Raw genomic sequence first — 24484 nt, 5'->3', positions numbered from 1 at the left:
ACCAAACTGAAAGTTTTTAAAAAGCGTTTGGCTCATTTAAAAATATTTTCTGTTTTAAATCTATACTTTAAAAAATAACCTTTAATATCTTTCTTAAAAAAGAAAGAATTGCTGAATTTATGAAGATCTTAAGTATTATCATCTTTACTTAAAGAACAAGTCATCAATCTTTTTAACTAGTTTTTCTTAATTTCTAATAAATAGTAAAGTTAAAAGTAACAATAATTTAACGATTAATATTTTTTTTATTATCTTCCCCTTCTCCATGCCCCTCTGCCCCTAGGAATTGAGGAATGGTCATTTTCACTTACTACTCCTAGAACTTTTATTGCTGGAAAATTAAAGATAATATAAACATGCATAATTACGCTAGACTTAAATACATAATTGTGAAATATACTGTAGATATTATGGCATTAAAAAAACCATGGAACCCAAAAGAACATTCTAGCCGTTGGTCTCCTCAAGCTAACTGAGGAATAATTTTCTTTAAAATTTTAAAACATTATTTTTCTCAAAAGTAGTGATGGGGTTCAGGACATGTTACTTCAATATATAACACCTAGGTATATTGAATATTTTAAGCTGAAGGACATTGAGAAAATGGTAGAAGCAGGAAGTTTACTTTGACCTTCTCCCTGCCTTTCTCCCCTGAAACAGGCCATAAAGCCCTCACGTGAGGGATGCCCTCCTTGTACCCGAAGGAAAGTACCATCCTTCTTTCTGAAGACAGAGAGACTCTGAAAAGAATCCGCACAAACAGGCCTTGCTAAATTTCCTACAGTTGGCTATACTTACCTCAGCCTCCTTAAACTATCACATTCCTCCACGACTGTCCATTCTGTGTCAATCCTAGCATAAAAGTATTCCAGTCTGTTTCTTCAGGTCTTCGTTTCCTTTTGAAGGCTCCTGTGTTGTGTCAAACTTGTATTAAATAAATTTCCATTTTTTTTCCTATTAACATGTCTTTGTCAGTTAAATTTCAGACCCAGCCGGGAACTCTAAGAGAACAGAGGAAAACTTTTTCCTTCCCTGCAGTAGCAAAGGTCTAACCCGGCTTTCTACAAATCAAAGCAATGAAACAATAAGAACTTAAAAGAAAACCAAATAGCTCACAGGTGGTTCAACATCTCTTTAATAATTACAGGAGAATACTCTCTCTTTTTTCTTTATTTTTTAGAAGAGACTAGCATTTGTCAGGCAATGCAGTGGATGGATGGATTTCTTATTACATTTACCCTGCAGCATAAATTCTGTGGATGTGTTTCTCTAATCGAACAAATTATAGTACTAGCTTTTGCTCTCATCTTTCTTCTTGTGCTCTAATGGGACATAGATTTCCTATTTTGAAATTGTCACTTATTTGTTATATTTGTCAAGTGTTTTAAACGTTGTATGGGGTCCTTATTTGCTTTTGAGAACACTCAGTATTCTAAATATTAAACCTTGATATAAAGGTCAATGATGACTAAGATAGGAATTAAACCACTAAATCCTGGACTTCTATATGATACCCTTTAATATCTAAATGGTATCATATAGATACTATGATACCAGTTAATATCTAAATAAAAATCTTAATATAATTTTTGTATTACGGGCAGAATAGTATTAAAAATTAGATATTGTCATCATAAACTAGGAAAAGCTATAATGGTATAAAATAATTTAATGTAATATTTTTGGGAAAATATAATAAAATACCAAAATCAATAAATTTTTATTTAAATCACAAGTAAATTTATATGCTTTTTCCAATTTAATTTTTTAAAGTCTCCTTTTTGTCTTTCATTGTATATGTTGTTGAAATGTTTTCCAATTGAGAAATACATGTGTGTGTGCATAAATTTCTATATATATGACTATACATGTATGTATACATACGTATGTATAAAAAATGTGTATATGTATACAAATATGTATATATAATGTACCTACACTGAAATAAAAAAGAAAATTTTTTTAGAGGAAGAAATTTAACCCTTTTGCTATTAACCTAAGCACAGAGACTTAAACCTTGATTAAATAAATACCTCCCTAAATTATCACTTCCATAATATCTCTTATTAAGGAAATCTAGGTGAGAATGGAAGGAAATGTCCACAATAAGCTATACAAAAGGAAGAGTGTGAAGATGTCCTACAAAATGGTGAAAAGCTGTGGTAAAGTGGAAGGTGGAAAGAGAAAGGCAGCTGGAGAGAGAGAGCCTGAAGCAGAGGCAAGGCCAGCTTCTTCTGTGTCCTGGGCTCTGGACACACAACTTGCTCTTAATAAGTTCCTGCCCACCTGCCAAATCATCTCCATCTGAATATGTCTTTTGCACTATAGCTATTTCTAGCAGCTCTCTTCCCAAACAGGTTTAAAGATTATAGTTTCAATGTTGACCCACTTGACTTCTAGATTGCATCTGACTCACCACATTTAGTGGACTTGTTTGTTCTTCTCAGAAGGGCAATTATGAAAGTTTCTCTCCTTTTTTTTTTTTTTTTTTGTTCCTCCAAAGAAAGGCTTTTTTATTTTGCTAACGAAGATCGTGTGAAATCAGTGGAGTTTACTGAGGTGTGTACTTATGGTTCTTTTTGAGACACTGTTATTGTTCCAACAGTGCACCTGGATGGATGTCTAATAATGTGTTTTATTTAACAAGCCATCCAGGAAGTCTAAAGGTCATTATTTTATTTTTATGCTGATATCTTTCTCTTTAATATCTGCATAAAAAGTTGTCCTCTAAAACCCAATGTCTGCATGATATATATCAACATATGTTGACATATATATGTCACTATAGCTGTTTGTATATATACACATATATATCAATCTACCTATAGCTATATCTGTTTATGTAATTTTGCCTTTCTGCTTCTCAAGCAATGACACAAATGCTGAAGTCAATGATAACAGGATCTTTACTATAGAATGGCTGGCTTACTCTTTGCATGGAACAAGTTTCCCATCATGTGGACTTTTAGGATATTGCTACTAAAGTCATGCTATGTTCCTGAAACTATAAACCTGAATTAATTTTAAAGAAAGAAGATGGAGCTATAAAATAGTTGTAGCCTCAAACTATTTCATTTTTCTTATGTGTCAGTAAATAGTGTTATCACTTTACACGGCTATTTCATTTAATTATTTCAACAATGCTATAAAATAGGTACTCTTACTATCTCTGTTTCATAAATGAGAAAATTGAGGTTTGTCCAAGATCATAGAGACCAAAAGTGACAAAGGCTAAAATTGGACTGAGAGCCAAACTCAGTCCATGGATAACATATTTCTTGCCTCAGCTCTTCCACATAAAATTCAACAAGAAAAAAAAACAGCATCTGGATACATATTAAATAATAATATTAATTTATGTTGACTGAGAACCCACAATGTGTCAGGTATTATCTAGATCCTTTAAATATTCTTTATCATTGTTTTACCATTCTATCAGAGTCTTCATGGTGAGAGGTGAGGAAATGTTAAGGTCAATCACTACCAAATACCAAAGACACACTATGGATGGAGGTCATTCTTGTTCCAAAGCTTGTATAGGTTCCACTTTTAATCATAAAGGCTATCAGAAATCACCTAGGAAATGTGAGCTTTTCTCCTTAGTGAAGTTGGTAAGATTAGTTACAATCTATTACTGCATGAGCAGACCCATCTCCCCAAGGGTAGACAAGAGACAGATGGGAAGATCTGAACGTTTCTCTTTTATAATTCAGGTTTGCTTTTAGTGTGCTATTAAGAATTAATTAAGAATTAATGCACTCCCCATTTGTCTGCTCTGAGGAACAACACAAATGGCTTTTAGAGATTGTGTAGATCTAAAGTGCTTTAAAAGTGAGCTCATTTTGATTGAATTAACTAGAGATGTTATCTGAAAAGAATTAACTATATATCAAACAATTAGGACAAACGAGAATAAATTTTGTCTTCTTGCCTTTATTTATTCAACAAATGTTTACTAAACACCTAAAATGTGTAAGGATTCATCTTCTTTACCTTAAAATTGGGCAGTAAGCATGTGACACAGAGAGCTACAATTTTCCAGCACAAAAGGGTAGAGCTCAGTGATCAGTGTTCATCTAGAGAAGAGGGTCTGAGAGTTCTGACCACAGTATTGAGAAGAGGCTTTCTGGAGTAGCTGGTGTATACACAAGTCCCTGGAGGAAGGGGGGTTAGTGACAGGTAAAGATGACAAAAGAGCCGCAAGATCCACTCAGAGGAGGTATCACGTGCAAAGGCATGGCAGAAATCCAGGAACAGTGAATAGTATAGTGAAGGCTATGGCTAAAAACAAGCTGGGGTAGGCTGTGAGGGGCTTTGAACAGGATACTAAGAAGTTTAAGCTTTATCTATAGTCCAGTGGTTCCCAAAGTTAAATATCCAGTCCAATAGCATCAGCATTACCTTGAGGCTGAATCAGAATCTCAGGGTTGCGAGGGAGGGGTTTAGCAATCTGTAGTTTAATAGACCCTCTAAGTGATGCTAGTACTTGCTAACGGTTAAGCACCAGTGCAGTAGCCAGCCATTCCAAACTGTTCTGTGTGCTATGAATGGGTGACAGGTGTACTGGAGATATTGACCTCCCCAATCCTTAGGGTGACTGGGTAGGCCCTGGGGAAGCTGTAGCTCTTTGGGATGACTAATCCTAGCACAAGCAGCTTCATTCTTTTGCCCTAGGGTACCAAGTTCCTTGTAGAACAAGTGTGGGCCTATGGGCCAAATCTGCCATCTGGCCTGTTTATGTGTGCCACCCTCGCCCCCTTAAGCATGACTTTTACATTTTTAAAAGATTGTTAAAGAAGAAAAGGAAGAGGGAGAAGAAGAAAAAGATGAGAAAGGAGAAAGGGGAAGAAAAAGAGGCAAGACTAGTAGGAGGAGGGAGAGCGTGATGGAATGAATGTAGTCTACAAAGTCTGAAATATTTACTGCCTGATCCTTAATGGAAAAAGTTTGCTGACCTCTGGTGGATACAAGGAGAAAATGTTTTTGAGAAGCACAGTAAGTCCAAGGAATGCATTTAAAAGATTTAGTGTAATAATAAACTGTGCGCAGAAAAGAAAAAGTGAAAAGAGCTGGCAGCAGAGAAGGCAAATATTAAACGCAAGTGAGATGGTAAAGATCTAAACAATACAAGCTTCTTTGAATAGAAACAAATGGGTCAATAATGTTTATAGAAATAATATAATTTAACTTTAAAAAGACTTAAGCTCTATGTCACAGTAAGGTTCCTAACAACTAAAAAAATTATAGACTACATCCAGCTCTACAATCTCTTGGGGTTTGGTTTGCTGTAGTTTTGAGAGACTAGTATAGTTTTAAGAGCATAGAAACCTCTTATTTAGTGTGGAGAAAAACAAACTCATGTTTAAATACTTAGTGGGTGTTTAGAATTACCTCTACAATAATTTTTATTGTCTAGAACAGTGATATCCATAGAAATCACTGTTATCTTCTTAAAATGCCAATCCTAGTTTAGTAGGTCTGGATGGGGCCTGAGAGTTTTCATTTCTAAGAAGCTCCCAGGTGGGAACCACCTTTTAAGTGGCAGAGGTCTAGAATGAACACCAGTGATTATTTGAACAACAAGATTTTAAGGTCACATATTAAGCATGGGAAATAATTTCTCTATCCACAGATAGCAAAGGCAACTTTTCTGCTGTAACCCATGATTTAATTTGTCACCAAAGCATACCTGCTTCTACTGTTGGTCACTGGAAATTCTGCCGTCTCAAAGGGGTAGTTTTTAGGGACAAATGCCTGGATATGGAATAAAGAATAGAATGGAATAAAAGGCAGAAAGGAAAGTAATGAATCTGGCTGGTGGAGAAGACATGACAGAGCCTCCCACAGTGGCCAGAGGTAGTCTCGTCTAATGGTTTGGGGAATCACATTTCCTTAGATGTCAAATCCAGGCTCCTCCACTTACTAGCTGCATGATCTTACACAGATTATTTTAATTTCCTTTCCCATGGTTCTTCCTCTCTAAATGGGGATAACAATTCCTCAAAGAGTAATCATAAGGAGTAAAAGAGATAATGTCAAAAAATAATGTAATGCAGTAGTGAGACTATAATAAAAACTAAATAATTATAATCTCTAATTATCAGAAGTAAAACTATATCAGCTTGGGATACAGAGCTCTCCAACCATCACAAATATTAAACAAATGACCTAGAAACTTATTAATGTTACTAGAGGATAAATAGCCCCAAATAAATCTTTAAATACATATGTTGGTCAATATATAGGATTTGTACCTTAAATTTGAAATATCCTCCAAAGAAATGACATGTATGTAATGTGGCACATTATTAGGAATTTGTTTTTTGACTCTAAAGTTTAAAGTTTGCAATAAGTGGTAGTGGATAAGCATTGCAATATTTAGAAAAACAATTAGGCAGAGGACAGAGATTTAACATAGCTTCTGAAGGAAATGTGTTTTATATCTAAATTATATTTCAAATTAAAACATGGCCTTTGAAAGCTTTTTGATATTAGGAGGAAATTTATCATGGGATTGCTTAAAGTAAAAAGTTCAGTTAAGTGTTATATAACTGATGACAAGATAAATTTTTACATTTTTATTGGGAATGCTTCAGCATCTTGGAAACATAGGCCTGACAGGTGACACACACTGTCCCACTCTTAATTCAATGACTTGAAACTCTCTAGGTCTTCACCTGGACTTGACACTCTGCTTCTTTATTATTCTCCTGTTACCTTATCTACACTGTCCTTCACAGAGCTTTCCTTTCCACTTTGCTTCTGCCCCACCCTGCATAGAAGTAGCAGAAAGAAAAAGAGGTTTTTGGTGCAAAAGAGACTTGGAACCAAAGCCAGTCTGGAAACCTGCATGGCCTTAGACAAAGCCCTTTCTCTGACAGTTTCCTTATTTGTATCAATAACCGCTTTGCTGGATTATTGAGGAAAAGAGGTAAAGATGTGTTTACATGGAGCCAGTACATAGAGAATAGGCAATGTGTATGGGCTTTTGTTATTATTTAGTATTGTATCAACCCATGTGACACCCATTCACCCATTCTAGGAGATCTTCTTAGAAGCCCCGAAGCTGGAAGCAATTTTTACCTCCTTTAAAATCCAAAGGTTCATTTTATTTGCATCTGGCTACTTTTATATGTGGCATTTTAATTATTTTTGTGTATAGATTATTTTCTCTAGAAGGGATGAAGTTTATAGAGAAAGATTTAGGCTTCCAGATTTCTATATGTACCATGCATCTAGCCAGGAATTTGCAAATAATAAATGTTTAATAGATAGTTTTTACTAGAAGCAAAATCACTTTCTGACAGGACTCACATCAGTTTTTGAGTTGGTATACTTCTGGTTTTCCCTGATTTCTCCAACTTTTCAATGCCCCACTAAGTTGAATTACATCAGACACCAAATGTTTCACAATATTTTCCTTCAAGTATGATTTATTTAACTATCATATATAATGAGAAATACAGAGAATTATAGCAGGATAAAAACACAAGAATTGTAGCTTGTCTTGTTAAAAATTAAATAAAAGAATTAATGGTTAAATGAAAAGACATATGGACGGGCACTGGTAACCTCTCCTCTGACTTCCTCTCTCATTAGCACTAGTTAGTAGCTGTCTTAAAGAGAGAGAAGGGAAGAAGAAACAAGGAAATAAAAAGGGGAGAAATAAGAAGTGGAAGGAAAGGAGAGAGAGAGGAAGACTGGGGTAGAAGTGCATCTGCAGAGTGAAAACTCTTCTGAAGAGATAAAGCATGCTTCCTCCACTTCCTCTGGAAGTTTAGTCACAGTCCTCTATAAGTCATATAACCTGGAAAATTAGGTTAAAGTCCACATACAGAAATTTATAAATTCATTACATTTGTCTATTTTTTAAATAACGACATCTATAGATCATAAAGTATTAATAGGAATGAAGTGGACATGTTTCTTACAACAATGTAGAAGCAGTGTTTCAATTTATTTCTCCTTCTAGAGATTCTACAGCTTTACCAAAAGATGGCTGGCTCAAATAGGAACAAAAGCAATTAGACTTTCCGGAGTCGGATTCTATTTTAAATGCAGAATATTTTCTAGCTGGTAAATAGCTACTTAAAAATAGGCATTTAAAGTAATAGTTATAGTTTCTCTATAAATAGAAATAAAAAGACTTTTTTTAAAGGACAAAAAGTCACCATAATGTACATAACTATAAATTTTCCCCCAACACATCATTATAGATCAATCTTTACTGATTACATTTAAAATATTATAAGATCTATGATACAATTCAATTATTTAGCTGTGTTCTACACAAGATTCAAATGAAACAAAAGTGAAGGACCTATTCACAGAACATAAGCACTTTATACACAGTCTATGCACAAATATATCTTAAATTAGAATGATGCATACCTAATATGCATATAGAATATGGCTTACACATTAAAAGAGATCTAAGTGTGAGTTATGAAATCCCACTCCTTAGACTTAAAAGCTTCTGATTGTATTCATTTCTACAATATTGCTTAGCATTGTGAAACCCAGAAAAGAAGCAGGTGCAACAGAAAACTTTTTAGGACAGACATCCTCTCCTTCATTTTTTTTTTTTTAATTGATGGCTACTCTTGATTTTTTCCACCCAATGCCTACCTTTCACAAAAACAAATTCACTTAGTCTCACAATCACTGAAGTGTTTATACAGTGAAAAATTACAACACCTAATTGTGCTTGACCTTTCTTGTCAGCTCATCACAAATAAAGCTAGTTCTTTAGTTTGGAACAAAGGAAAAGCTCTGCACATGCTCAGGCATAACATGACAAGGAAGCAGAGTCTTCAAGGGTTTGTTTCTGTGTAGTAAAATATAAAGTCACAACAAATAATGTTATCTGTACAGAAAAGTGTGGGCTTCCATTCTCATAGGTATTTTTGAATACACACACACACGCACATACACACACTTCTTGTCACTTATCTCTTGTTACCTCCTAATGGGATCATCACCCCAGAAGGTAAATTCCATTTTCAGTTCTACTGTCTGTATCCAACAATGGCTGAAGGTTCTTGTTACCTTGCATTGTAGGTAATGTGTGATTTGCATTGTGACGTCGCCCATGTAAGTGGTACACTGGTGCCTTGAAGCCACAGGGGCGGATGCAGGCTGCTCCACTGGTTTCAGGGACAGGTTTCACTGTGGTTTCCCAGCATTAGAGTTACGATGACATGTTCATCAGCTCAGAGGGTCAGGGCTATGATGCTCCATTTTTTTCGTAGGTCTTGAACCACAGCTTCCAGACAGCCCTGCCTCTCATTTTGTTTCCATGTATTTAGTAACAAGGACAATCTAAATGGCCTGTTCCTCAGAGCTGTAAAAAATATTTTTCCATAATTTCATTTTTGCTTTCCTTTTAAGAAATTAAAATATTGTAGTTACAGCACTCTTTGTGAAACAATGGAAGAAAGTAAATTTTAAAAATGCTTCATCTTCTGCACCTGGAATACACAGTCACCTATGCTATAACTGGGTTTGAAGTAATGACAGTTTAAAACTGTCCAACTTTTGTCTCCAAATTTTTCTCTGGCTTGATTGAAGAAAGCCAAATTGCAGAGGAAAACTGATGGCAGAAGTATGGGCCAAAAACTCTGATAGCAACTTTGAGTGTATTTATTTGGCCAGCGTGACTAGCTCAGAATTTATGTTTGTCTTATCATTTCCTCATATAGGAGTCCTTAAAAATGACCTGAACCAAGCATGTGTTGAAAGAGAAGAATATAGCTGTGTGGAAAGTTGAAGATTTAGGATGTTTTAGCACTGTTCTCATTATCCTGAAATAAAATCCAAATGAATATGAAGATCATATTTTAGTCATATACAGGCATCAATTACTGTGCAGATATTTCACACTGAACTTCATATACTTTGCAGAAAATAAGAGATTCATTAGTATATAATTAGTATATTATTTTTATACCAGTTGTAATTCCTATTTTTTGTTTCTTCTTTCCATGTGTGTACATATGTGTGAATATATGTGTGCATATGTTTATATGTTCTAATCTCAGTAAAAATTTCGATCCCTTTGATCAGAGATCACAAACTCAAATAGCTATACAGGCCTGGAAAGTAACAGAAATGAGTTCTGTGGCTCCATGTGAGTGTAAAACAACTAGAGTCACAAGGACCACAGTAAACTAAAGAGCATAAGCCTTATCTAAAGATATTCAAAAAGATATTCTAAATCAGTGTGGGGGTCAAAAAAGCTAATACACAGACTAAATCCAGCCCACAGACCCCCAGTTTTTGACTCCTCTTGGACAGTACACTTAACAAAGAATAGGGAACACTTTCCTCCCAACAAGGAACGGTCTGATATTGATTTGCTATTGAAATGCCAGAAATATCTTACATATCCTTCAAGGAAGATAATATGATAAATAATATGCCAGCATCTTTTTAAATAATAAAACAGCATGGTATTGTATATCCAACTCTAATCTTATTTATTCAAAACATAAAAGAAAAATGTAAGTAAAACAAAATAATATTTCCTGGGAAACTGTCTCATACTGGCGCCTATAGAGGAAGGAAGGAAGCAGGCAACACTTTTGGAGATGTGGCCAGGTTGTCATAGATCTCTATTTTCCATGAAGGAGGCCAGTAAAAGAATTAGCTATAGGTCACAAAGATGTGTGGTAAATTTGCAAACTGGAAGCCCACAGACCAAATCTGACCCTTAAATATATTTCGTTTGGCCTATACAATGTTTCAGAAAACTTTGAGCCAACTTTAAAAATGGAAAGATTTTACAAAAAAAAAAAAAAAAAATTCTCTTAACCAACAGGCACACCTGGAAACACCAGGCCCTCAACTCTTGCATGGTGAAAATCTGACCAAGCTAAAGAGCGAATGGCCTCAGCTCTCAGGCTGGGTGTGCTGCAGCCTCTGTTTCCCAGGCTAACCACCTGTAGAGTCTCCCAAACACTATGCCTGAGTCACGGCTGCCAATTGTCACCACTGCTGCTATTTTTCGACTTTACCCACTTCCTTCATTTGAGACCTGCCTATTCCTTGAAGGTACGTTAATTTTATCTACTGAAGGCCGTGGTTCCTACAAGACTATGGACCAAAGGCGGTGCTTTCTCAAACTGAGAAGGAAGCTAAAATTTTTAGATGGTCCTGATCAGGGAAAAACAATTGTGTAGCAGTTTGCTGGGGTTTAAATATTGTTTAGTTTGGGTGTGTCTCAAACTTTTCCAGCTTTAGGGGCTTTTTAGTGGAGAAAAAAAGGAAAACAAAAGACTTCATTAACTGCCAACTGAATCCTATCAAAACCTTTTACTTATGAGATGCCAAAATCTTACAGATTTTATATATATATATATAATATCTATCTATATATATATATATATTTGCCTTCAACGTGTTCATATATTTAACTTGTCATTTTTACAAGTGTGCTGATAACCTATGATTCCCTACATCCAATTTTTGGAAAATGTTAGTAAATAGTCCAGTTCCATATCATAAATGCATAAAAAATGCTGATCTCAAGCTCTTTTCTTTTGAAGTAGGAAAGAATATTGCTTAATTTTCTTCAACTTAGTTTTCTAATGGTATTTATTTGATAAAAAAACCTTTGTACATAAAACATCTATAAATATTCCACTGAATTAGTTTTTCCTATAATATACTTTAAGAGTTTTATCATATATTGTCAGCACCTGAAGACTCTTCTAAGACAGTTTTGATCTCTAAAGGTAATAAACTCATAGTATGAATAGAGAGTATGGAGATAAATTGCTGTATCTAAAATGAGATGATATATTAAAATGGTTAAATATAGAGATGAGTTTTAATTGTTAAACAGCCACTCTGTGGCTTGATTTCTATCCAAACTTCATATGTATAATAGGAAACACATGATTGGATAAAGAAGATGTGATATGTATATAATGAACTACTCAGCCAAAAAAAGGATAAAATATTGCCATTTTTAACATTGGTGGCTCTTGAGAGTATTATGCTGAGTGAAATTAGTCAGATGGAAAAGGACAAAAACCTTATGGTTTCACTCATATGGAATTTAAAATGAGAAGTTACAAATAAACTAACAACACAAACAAAAACTAACTCATAGATACAGACAACAGAATGGTGGTTACCAGAGGGGGAAGAGGCGGGGGAAGGACAAAGTGGGCAAAGGGGGTCAAATACAGAGTAACTGAAGGAGACTAAATTTCTGGTGGTGAGTACACAATAGAGTGCACAGATGTTAAATTATAATCTTATATACTTGAAATTATGTAATGCTATTAACCAATGTTACCCCAATAGCTTTAATTAAAAAACAGGACTCACAATCACTAACTCTGGAATTGTTGAGTGAGGTAATATATTTAAGATGTTTACCATAGTGCCTGACAGTTGAGAGTTGCTATTCATGAAACCATCATTATTAATAAAAGACAGTCTTTCAACCAACTCAAGAATACTGCAAAATGAATCATCTTAAAAGCTAATCACATTTTAACTCTTTCATATCTAAAGCAACATAAGAGCCACTGACAACATCTTAAAAGCTTAGTATGGTACCCTCAGTATCTTCTCTTGCTCCTACCGTTACCCCAACAGCAGGACTTATTACTACACCTGACATTTGTTTATTACTTTATTAAGGAGACACTAAGACATCTCCGCTATAAATTCACATCCTTCCCTTCTAACTGCCTACGCATCCTCTGTTAGGCCAAGACAGTGTTTCTCGACTTTAGTGTACAGAAATATCAAGATGAGATTATTAAAAATTCAGATTTCAAAGCATCACTCCCAGAGTTAATAATTTGGTAGATCAAAGGCAAGCCCTACGAACTAAATTTTTAAGAGAACCATTGATGCAAATGTCCATGAATTTTAGCAAACATTGATATTTGCTTCATAACATGTATTTGCTTTTTTATTATCACCTACTGTAAATATTCATATTTCCCACATGAAATAGAAAAAATAATCAGGATTAACCCATTCTATTGACTACAGCATGTCGTTTTTGAAGGACTAAAATGTTTCGATAAGTATAATTTTTATTCATAAGCAACTAAACTTTCTGGAAAGATAATATTTAAGATTTTGTCTTAGAAGACAGAGGTTTTTTTTTTTAAATAAAGAATCCATAAGAGCATTGAAATAATATAACTTTGTCTCTAATGATCTTCTACAAAAAATTTATTTCAGAAGTTAGGTTTCTTGTTGAAAAAATATAATTACCTCTTATGTTTAAAAGGGCAGAAGCCTTTTATGGTGTTTCAAACCTATGAATGTGTATCAGCATGTTTTTCTTCAGCATTTACACGATCTTCTAAGTTCTTATGAAGATCAGGTTCACCTAAAAAGCAAGCAAACAAACAAAAACAAAATAGACCAGTGAAAAAAATGAATAAGGTCAAGAAACTGAAGCAATTAGTAAAGTGTTGAAGACTGGATTTTACAATGGATTTTGTGGAACATTTCTCCAAAGGTACTAAATATTTTGTTATCAGCCTGCGACTTTATAGAGTATAATAAGTCACCTTGTTGTGGTTATATGACTTTGTAAAGTTGCAATTTAATCTGGAAATACAGAAATGAAACAAATCAGACATGTTAAACATTTATTAAATCAGATGTAAAACTTATATATGCTTTTCTGAATATTTTTAATTGAAGCAATCTCTTTTAAACAAACCCTCTAATGATCAGTGGCTTTTACTACACATTGCTTAGTTGCTATGATTTTAAAACAAATGAGTCTAAAAGAATGTAATGTTTAACATAAGGTATAATCTGCCAAAACAAATTAATGGAATTTATCATCTTAGAAACACTGAGCTTCTATATAAACCCTGAAGAAGAAGAAGAAGAAGAAAAACATTAGTGTAGAAAATGTTACAATATTTCTAGCAGGATTGCAGAGAATCTATTAAAAATAGAACTATAAAGCAAAATGTACAGTTAAAAAATCTTATATGAGAAAGTAGCAGAAATCTCTGAGTTAATTATTCAAAATACCTTGATGTTTCAGGAAATAGTCATATGTGATGGAATGCTCCTTCTGCCTGAAATTTGATCGAAAATATACTAATAGTTAAACTTTGCACCAATTAACTTTGAGATAATTCTTTCAACATATATTGTAAAACTGCATTGCTCAGTTGCTACAGATTTTTTTATTGCAGTTATAAAATTCGAGAATATATAAAAGTTATAAGGTAAAACATTATTTTGTCTCTCACTTGTATATATATATATGTGTGTGTGTGTGTGTATGTGTATATGATGTATATATATGTATATATGTGTGTGTGTATGTATGTGTGTGTGTGTGTGGGTACACACACACACACACACATTTTTTTTTTTTCCAATGGCAGAAACATCTTTTGTTCCAGGATGAAAATTCAGGTAGTCACATAACTTTTTGATCATTCTTCGGTAATAAAAGCATCATGCAATCATATTAAGTTGCCAAAGTCTCAACTCAGACCTCAGACATTAGGTCTGGTCACATATAACACACATCAGTCTTCAAATAAAGATAAGATTTCTTGCCAACATTGAGTTTGTTGCAGAGTCCATAAATGGTGTGTGTGTGGTGGGGGGCGGGGCAGGGCATGGTTGATATTTCTCTCATTTTTTGTTCGCTCTCTCCCAAATGGCTTCTTGGATTCCTGAGCTGGAGAAAAGGGAGAAGAGAACTGAGAGGAGCAGCAAACTTACTACTTGACTAGTGCCACTGCCAGGTATTTAGAGCTGATTCTTTGTGAGCACGATTCGGGGGCTCTTTAGGGACTTTTTGCGAGAGACGTCTCAGCACCTTGGTACGGTCAGATGAAACTCTCGTTCCTTACAAAGTCTATAGCCCTAGGAAATCTGTTGGTAGATACCCAGCTTCTGTCTTCTGAGGTACTCTCACCCTTCCAAATATGGGCGGGCCATATTTCGTTCCCATGAAACACTCATGAGCATGTATTCCCATAAATTACTTGAAGAAAGGCTGAAATCTACTTTGGTTGATCTGTCACCATCTAATCCTTTATATTTTCCATGTAAGAACAGGACTCCATTCCCAAAATCCCCTTAACTTTAATCTCTCCAAAGTTTCTGATGAAGCAATCTTCCCTTGATTTGAAGTGAAGAGAGAAGCATTTCTATGTCTTTCCCTTTGCAGGAAGCTCGTTAAAGAAATCTGCCTCACAATCCTTTTTGACTGTCAACAACCTGACCTTTCATTTGTTTGAGCTGGGTGAGGGTTATAAGTCTTCTATAATTGTCTTTTGAAACTTTTTAAAAATTCCTGCCTCATGAGTCAATTTGTTTCTGACATTTATCATATTAGAACTTGGCTTAAACTTCTGATTTAATGTCCTGTTACTTATGACTAGATTGGAACAGAACAAAACAGACTAGAATAGAACAGAATGGAACAGAGTGGAAAGAATAGACTGAACTGAAATAAAAGAATATAATTAATTAATTTTCTGGTTCTCAAAATTTTTGAGAGAAACTTTTATAATGGGCAATGGACTCTGAAGTTTACTTACTACCAAATGCTCTTACATTTGGTGGATAAAGAACTCATCGGTAACAAAAGAGTGGGCAAGGAACAAAATCATCAAATGGTAACAATGCAGCAATTACAAAAAAAAAATATCAAAATGATACACAGATTATATCCAAGAGTAATTCTATGCATACAATTAGATAAGCAGCAATTAAAAACTATAATATGGGAGGTGAACACACAATGCAGCATATATATGCTTCGCTGTTAAATTGTACACCTGAAACTTATTGGATTTTGTTAACCAATGTCACAATAAAATAAAATAAAATAAAATAATTAAATTAAATTAAATTAAAAGGGTTTATCAGTTTTATCTTTTCAAAAATAATGATAAAAATGAATAAAAACTATGACCAACTCAAGACGAGAGTTGTGCAGTACTGAAAAAAAAAAGTGTCTTTTTTTGAAAACCGTAAAATTCCAGATGTATTCAGATATATACACAACATTGCCAAGCAATTGCATTGCAGCCAAATTGCTTAGGAAAATGCTAGAGTCCTCAGCAAATTCAAATCACACTATATTTAGTTAGTAACTCTTCAGTTGTAGAAACCTTTATGATTAACTTGGATAATACTACTTGGAAGTAACCCTTAGTCTTTCATAAGAAAAGAGACTCAAATCATTTTGACATATCATTCTGCCAGAAAAGAAACTATTTGCATTGTTTGGCCCATTAAAGATCATCTTGACCCAAGCAAGAGTGATCTATGTTAGAGAGCTTGAGAAACATCCATATAGTCCAAGGTTCCAAACATTTTTGAATCATGGACCCCTCTTTTAGTTTGGTGAAACTGAATGGCTTTCTAAAAATAAAATGTGTAAGTAAATAAAATAATATATGTAGAATTATAAAGAACTCCAATTCTATTAAAATGTAATTATCAACCTATTTAAGTAATCCTGTTACTGTAATACAGTAATATATGTACTTCTCTATTAATGCATTAAATAACAAGGTCTAGTTGCGGGTTTATCGTCTATGTAATTCTGAAGTAACAATAATAGTAAATAATACTTCAAGATATCTCCATGAATATAAATGTGCTATGAAAATGTCTATGATTTCTATTGGTGACACGTTACTCTGTATATTGTTGCTTACAAATAAAGAAAATTCTAAACTTCATTTAAGGTTAGAAAATAAATCACTCTCCAAGTAAACAGACCCCCATCTGTATAACTATGAGTTAAAATCTTCGATAGAGCCGAACTTCACTTCACAGGTAAGAAACAGGATCAAAGTAATTACATGATTTCCTCCAGTGCAGACCACAAATAGATAACACGAAGTCAAAACTATTGTATTTTAATTCACTGCAATTTCAATAAGAGCAGTAAAGTTACCTTGGAATTTCAAATTTCATTTGAAAATATTTGCAAACTCACATAAATAGGAAGTAACTCCTTAGGAATGAATGCAATGAGTATGTTCAAAGCAAGTGCATAGAAACTTTTTGACAGGAAAAAAGTAGTGAAAGTAAGGGCCCTTAGATAATTCTGTTCATTTCAAAGAGCTTTAGGTGTTCATCTAAACTGGATTAAAGTATTAAAACTTGAAAAAAGTGTGTAAAATGATAGAAACATTGTCATTTTGCTTTATAAATGGAGTCTAAACTCAGCAGGAGGCAGGGATGGGCTAGTGGTCACAGGAGGCACAGATCTACCAAAACAAAGAGAAATCCTATAAATTTAGCTAAAATCCAAGCTCTTAGTCTGTGATTTGAGCTACCTATTATTAGATTAGAATCATAGTATGTTAGTTTTGTAGATGATATAAATAATATTTTCAGGGAATAATAAAAGGCACACTGTCAAGTGGATATTAGAGACTCCAATTGTCTAGTTATGGTCTTGTTGAACTATTATTTGGGAAATAATCTATTAGGATAAATTAGTATACAATTTAAAATATAAAAATAACATTCAACACTTTGTGAGTGACTACTATGTGGTGGGCACTATTTTAAGTGGTTCACTCATCTTAATTCCCTGAATCTTCACAGCAAACATGAGGTAGGGTTTAACAACTGTGGAAACTGAGAAGTGGGTTACTTCATCTGCCCGAGGTTTCGAGGTTTTCAAGTGGCTTGATCCCTCTGACAAGTGCATCTAGAATCTTGACCTCTAGTTCTACCATTTCCCAAACTATCATTATCTGCATACCACTTTTACTGTTTCTGTCATATTTACACACGCCACCTACCCTTAGTTACCTACTACTTCTTTAAACTGACTTTAAATCTACTCTCTTCTAAAAAAGTAGTTTTGCTCTAAATGCTAATTGTTATATTTTTCTAATGCATATAATTCATAATTAAAAAAATCTTTTCTTCTATATATATTTTTAACAAAAATAATAAATTTAATGTAATGTTTTATATTTGCACTCATGTATATTTCTTATTTTTCTGACCCAGCAATCCTTGCATGTGAGTAGGAAAACTATCAGTATGATTTTCGTCTTAGAAATGAGGAACACATGGTCAGGAGAGATAGAGTATTCCAAGGCACCATAGCGTGGGTAAGTTTGAGAGACAGAACCCTAAATTATCCCTCAGAAAAATATTCATTAATATTCCATATTTAGCAGTAACAACAAATAGTGTTTGAAAAATACTTAGCTCTAAATTTATTTGTGCAGTCTTTTCAACAGAAATAATAGTTCTGAGTTACACTGCATTCTCATTTCCTCATGGGAAAAATCTCACCTTTGCTATGTATTTCCTCTTGCAGGCTGATTTATCTTGGTTGCTTCAGTTTTATATTTGTTCCACTCATGTAGCTTATATTGCAAATAACTAGAATGAATTGGTGATCAAAGATTAAAAGTTATAGTCATTGGAGAAATGTAATGTAGGATAAATCAGAACATCAAATTCTAATTGGTGTTTTGGAATCTGTATAATTCGCCTTATAGGTTGGGAATAAGAAATCTTTGACACAAGGGGAAAACACTCTTAATTTAAATGCATCTAGAGAGGAAATAGTTTTTAGTATGTTTTTTTCCTGGGGGTGAATTTTGCTGTGAGTATGAAGGTAAAAGTAAGTAAAGGGAGGAATGAACATCAAGGGACCTGAGAAGAAAAAGAAGATGGAAATGCTCAAGAAAAACTCCACCACTTCTCAAATATGCTAGCTCCAATCCTATAAGAATAAGTAATATCTAATTTGTTTTAAGTGTTATATAAGATACAAATCAAGAAATAGTTAAATGAGCTTTTCCACAATGGGTTTACATGGGTGTCATGTAAACCAATACTATATCCAAGCCAAAATGGAACAAAAGACGCCTCATATCAACATCGTCATCACTGGACATGTAGATTCTGGCACGTTTACCACAGCTGGTCATCTGACCTACAATGGTGGGACTGACAGAGGAACCATTAGAAAATTTGAAGAGAAGACTGCTGAGATGGGGAAAGACTACTTCAGATATGCTTGGGTCTTAGATGAGCTGAAAGCTGAATGTGAGCATAGTATCACTTGCTGTGGAAATTCAAGACCAGCAAGATCATTGTTGATGCCCCAGGACGAAGAGACTTTATCAAAAATGTGATCACAGGCATATCTCAGGCGAACTGAGCTGTCCTGTCCTGATTGTTGCTGCTGGTGTTGGTGAATTCGAAGCAGGTATCTGCAAGAATGGGCAGACCTATGAGGATGCCCTTCTGGCTTACACACTGAGTGCGTAACAACTAATTGTTGGTGTTAACAAGATAGATTCTACTGAGCCACCCTACAGACAGAAGAGATATGAGAAAATTGTTAAGGAAGTCAGTACCTACATTAAGAAAATTGGCTACAACCCTAACACTTGTATTTTGTGTCAATTTCTGGTTGGAATGGTGACAACATGCTGGAGCCGAGTGCTATCATGCCTTGGTTCAAGGGATAGAAAGTCACCCCTAAGGACGGCAATGCCAGTGGAACCACACTATGTGAAGCTCTGGATTGCATCCAGCCACTAACTCAGCCTTCGTGTCTGTCACTCTAGGATATCTACAAATTAGTGGTATTGGTACTGTCCCTGTGGATTAAGTGGAGACTGGTGTTCTCAAACCTGGCATGGTGGTCACTTTTGCTCTAGTCCATGTAATAACTGAAGTAAAGTCTGTTGAAATGCACCTTGAAGCTTTGAAGAAAGATCTTCCTGGGGACAATGTGGGCTTCAATGTCAAGAATGTGTCCGCCAAAGATATTCATTGTAGCAATCCAGCTGGTGACAACAAAAATAACCCACCAATGGAAAAAGCTGGCTTCATGACTCAGGTGATTATCCTGAGCCATCTAGGCCAAATCAGTACCAGATATGTTCCTGTGCTGGATTGTCACACAGCTCACATGGCTTGCAAATTTACTGAGCTGAAGAAAAAGATTGATCTTCATTCTGGGAAAAAACTGAAAGATGGCCTGAAATTTTTGAAATCTGGTGATGCTGCCATCATTGATGCAGTTCCTGGCAAGCCCATGTATGTTGAGAGCTTCTCTGACTATCCTCCTCTGGGCTGTTTTGCTATTTATAACAGTTGCTGTGAGTGTCACCAAAGCAGTGGACAAGAAGGTAGCTGGGGATGGCAAGGTTACCAAGTCTACCCAGAAAGCTCAGAAAGCTAAATGAATATTTTCCCCAGTACCTGCCACCCCATTCTTAATCGGTGGTGGAAGAATGGTCTCAGCTATTTGTCTCAAATGGCCATTTAAGTTTAATAGCAAAAGACTAGTTCATGATTACAATGCTTCATAAAAACTTCAGAAGGGAAGAAGAATGTTTTGTGGACCATTTGGGTTTTTTTGGTGTGTGTGGCAATTTTTAAGTTATTAGTTTTTAAAATCAGCATTTTTCAATGGAAACAACATGATCAAAAAAATCTGTCACAAAATTTTGAGACTCATTAAAACAAAGTTTAATGAGAAAAAAATGATAAATGATTTCTTGCTCCACTAAAGCAAAACAAAACACAGTGATTTACATTAGTAAACTCCAGAATGAATCCATTACCTAATGCACATGCATTAGGCACCTAAAAGTATAGTGAGTTCTACAGGTGATCTATGGAAAACGAAAGATTTTTATGATATAATTATCTGCCATTCAATGAAAGTATACTCAAGTAGGGGAGCTAATGCCATGTCAAACAGCCAGATTTTAGTATTTAAGTTTCACTGACACTAAAGAGTTTAAACAATGTAGGAGGTAGTTACTGCAGCTCCTTGAAAGTTCAAAGTTCAGTTTAAAACTGGGTCTACAGAATGCATATGTTTGGTGGAATGCAGGTAGAAATGTGCTCCTAATGTGTCGAGTGAGGAGATGGATTGGAAGACTAGAGTCTAAACAAAGGCAGGAGATCAGAAGAAAAAAAATGTGCCAAGGGAGAAGCCCAGTTGAGAAAACTTGACTCAGAGTTCCTTCTCACTGACTGAAGCAAAAATTTCTCCTTCACTGTTATTCTTTTTAGAAGAAGGTTCTAATGCCTATTAAAGTGCTATTATTTCTAGAAGGGATTTGTGATTGGATCACAGATCTTTTTAAAAGAAGGCAGGCTCTGGTGACAGGGAGAAGGTGGGAATGTAAAGGAATTGATTATCTTGGAAGGTAGGGAAGTTGGGAGGAGGGCAATGGAGAAAGGTCTGGAGTAGTGCAGTGACAGTGATGACCATTCAGATCACACTGTTGTAAAAGAGGAACTGGTCATGTACATTTTAAGATTTGGCTCTTAGAGCCAATTAGATGTGAGAGGCAATATGGAACTTCTTTAGTTTCTCGATTAAGAAAAAGATGCTATAAAAATCGAGTCAGAGAGGTGTGCCAAAATTTCATATTTTATCTTTTAAAAGTAGGAAAAAACACACAGAATACTAATTTAAGTATTCATCTAAACAAGTTTTAAAAGTTAAAACTTGGAAAAAATATTTGTAAAGTGGAAACATTTTGGCTTTGCTTTTAGTACTCTGGTTAATTGGGTTTTCTATTTAAAGCTGGATTAAGGAAAAAGAACTCAACTGCTTTTAGTAAAAGTATTTAAATATGTCAATATATAAATCTACTTGGTGCTTAAATAGAGAATGTTAAACATAACTAAACTTCTTTTGATAACAATAATCCTGCAAAAATACCTGTGATATATTGTTCTAAATATAAGCCATCAATTCTCACTCCCCTGTATGTGTAGAATAGAGTATCATTTTTGTTTACCAGCTCTAGGGAACTATTTAAAAATCAGTTCTTGATTTTGCTGGTTTCTTTCCATTTTTACTCAATTCGAAAGTTAAAAAAATTAGTTAAAGGTTTTACTTTTAATGTGGAATTTTATAACATAATCAGAAGTTATTTCTACTATCAGAAGTTATTTCTCAATACTATCAGAAGTTATTTCTCAAATTGTTCAACTTGAACCATGTCATAAAGAAGAAACAAAATGCATACACATTATTTATCTTACCATTTACCTATAATCTCTGACCAACAACTTTTTATAAGATTCTGAGTGTTTTAAAATGAACTCAGATGTGGATATGAAGAAGATATAATCAAACTTGAAACTCTGAATATCTATACAAAAAACTTTAAAAAGAATATAATGCACAACCAACTCTAAAATTTAAATTCTTGTTAAAATCAATCTATGTGTATTTTAAAATAAATGTATTATTATATCTTGACTTATTAAATTATAAGTAATCTGTATAAAAAAGAACATAATTTAAAGAGTAAGAACCAAGATGATGATGGTTAACATTAACAGTGACAGCAAAAACAACAGTTAACATTCAGAGACTATGTACTATGTGCCAAGCACTGTGCTAAGTGTTTCATATATTTTATTACTTAACCCTCCAGCACTTTTTATTCCCAAGACCATATATCATCAAACGAGCAAAGTTGGGCCTTCGACCCCAAAGCCATGTACTTAACTACTAACCCAAAGAGTTTGGCCACACAGTGATAACTCCCTGACCCAAAGGGGTAAGTGTCTATTGGACTTGAAAGGGAGAAAACATTGTTTGTTGTCTGGAGAAACACATTTTAAAAGTTTCAAGTTGGAAAGTGTAAACATGACATTTTCATCTTCCTGCTCTGATAAGATAATAGGATTCAAAATTCAGTTTTTTCAGGGAAGGTAAAGTAGTGTACAGCATTTTCTAAGAAACAAGGCTCTTTTGGCCTCTACTCTCTGTGGTAAAATATGCAGTAAATAAGAGGCTAAGAAAGACTCCAAAACCAAGGCTGATACAGGTCCTATACTCAGGGAGGTTTCAAAGTAAAGAGCTATAAGAAGACGCCAAATGTTCTCTTGCTAGTATGGCAGAGGAAAAATAATAGAGATTTGTGACTCCAGCTACATTCCTAGAAACATACAAGCTATCAAGACTAAATCATGAAAGAACAGAAAAATCTGAACACACTAATACAGAGTAAGGAGATTAGATAAGTAATCAAAAATCTCTCAACAGAGAAAACCCCAGGACCCGATGATTTTATGGTGAATTCTACCAAACGTTTAAAGAAGAGTCTTTCTTTAACCAATGTTTCCAAAACACTTTCAAAAATTAAAGAGCAAAAACAATACTTAACATTCAGAGAATACTTCCTATGTGCTAAGCACCATTCATAATAACATTGAAAACAATACTAAGAAATTAATTCAACCAAAGAGGTGAAAGGCCTGTACACTGAAAACTTTAAAACAGTGATTTAAAAAAAAACCGAAGCAGACACAACCAATGGGAAGATATCCTGTGTAGATATCTATACTACCCGAATCAGTCTACAGATTCAATGCAATCTCTGCCAAAATTTAAATAGAATTTTTCATAGAAATAGAAAAAAAATCCTAAAATTAGTATGGAAGCACAACAGACCCCAAGAGCCAAAGCAATCCTGAGAAAGAAAAACAAAGCTGGAAGCATTACACTTCTTGATTTCAAGTCATAGTACAAAGCTATAGTAACCAAAATAGCATTTTACTAGCGTAAAAATAGACATACCAACAGAACAGAATAGAGAGCCTAGAAATATGTCCTCACATATATGGTCAACTAATATTTGACAAAGGAGCTAAGAATACTCAATGGGGAAAAAACAGTCTTTACAATAAAGGGTACTGTGAAAATTGGATAATCATAGGCAGAAGAGTGAAATTGGACTATTTTACCCCATACACAAGAATTAACTTAAAATGCATTAAAGATTTAAACATGAGACCTGAAACCATAAAACTCCTAAAAAAATATATACAGAAAAATCTCCCCGACATTAGTTTTGGTAACAATATATTTTTTAAATAAAACACTAAAATCATAAGCAACAAATGCAAAAATTAATAAATAAAACTACATCAAACTCAAAAGCTTCTGCACAGCAAAAGAAACAATCAACAAATGAAAAGGCAACCTACAGAATGACAGAATATATTTGAAATTATACATCTGATAAGGGATTAATATCCAAAATATATAAATAACTCATATAATTCAATAGCCAAAAAAAAAAAAAACAACCTCAATTTGATTAAAAAAGGTGAGATAGCCACAGGCACTTGAAAAAATGCTCAAAATCACTAAGCATCAAGGAAATGCAAATTGAAACCACAATGAGCTATCACCTCATACCTATTAGAATGGCAGTCATCAAAGAGACAAAAGATAACAAATATTGATGAGGGTGTAGAGAAAAAGGAACTCTTGTGCACTGCAGGCAAGAATGTAAATTGGTACAGCCAGTAAGGAAAACAATGTGGAAGTTTCTCAAAAATAAAAAATATAACTTCCATATGATCCAGAAATCCTACTTCTGGATATATATCCAAAGTAAATGAAAACAAGATATCAAAAAGATCTCTGCACTCCCGTGTTTATTGCAACATTATTCATAATACCCAAACTATAGACACAACTCAAGTA

The 24484-nt window shown here is 34.2% G+C and overlaps 1 protein-coding gene and 1 pseudogene across 4 annotated transcripts in view; one reads left to right on the top strand and one right to left on the bottom strand.

Annotated features, from left to right (window-relative positions):
- Positions 1 to 260: 260 nt before the first annotated feature.
- PDE1A (phosphodiesterase 1A) overlaps positions 261 to 24484 on the bottom strand; it is a 281250-nt gene continuing 257026 nt past the window's right edge. For 2 of the 4 annotated variants that reach the window (XM_016149788.2, XM_036237886.1), the window contains 2 exons: positions 13243 to 13360; positions 1756 to 9803 (listed from right to left, as the gene is read on the bottom strand). In XM_016149788.2, coding sequence (XP_016005274.1) covers positions 13287 to 13360 — 74 coding nt within the window. In that variant the 3' untranslated portion in view covers positions 1756 to 9803; positions 13243 to 13286. Of the gene's footprint in view, positions 910 to 1755; positions 9804 to 13242; positions 13361 to 24484 lie in introns of those variants that run through there. The other 2 variants (XR_001597511.2, XM_016149789.2) reach the window with 2 other exon arrangements.
- Positions 18855 to 20201, top strand: LOC107513287 (annotated as a pseudogene).

The sequence above is a fragment of the Rousettus aegyptiacus genome, unplaced genomic scaffold (assembly GCF_014176215.1).
Source record: "Rousettus aegyptiacus isolate mRouAeg1 unplaced genomic scaffold, mRouAeg1.p scaffold_m13_p_2, whole genome shotgun sequence".
Taxonomy (NCBI): Eukaryota; Metazoa; Chordata; class Mammalia; order Chiroptera; family Pteropodidae; genus Rousettus; species Rousettus aegyptiacus.
Note: the sequence above shows the minus strand (reverse complement) of the source record. Positions and strands in the feature narration are given on the sequence as shown.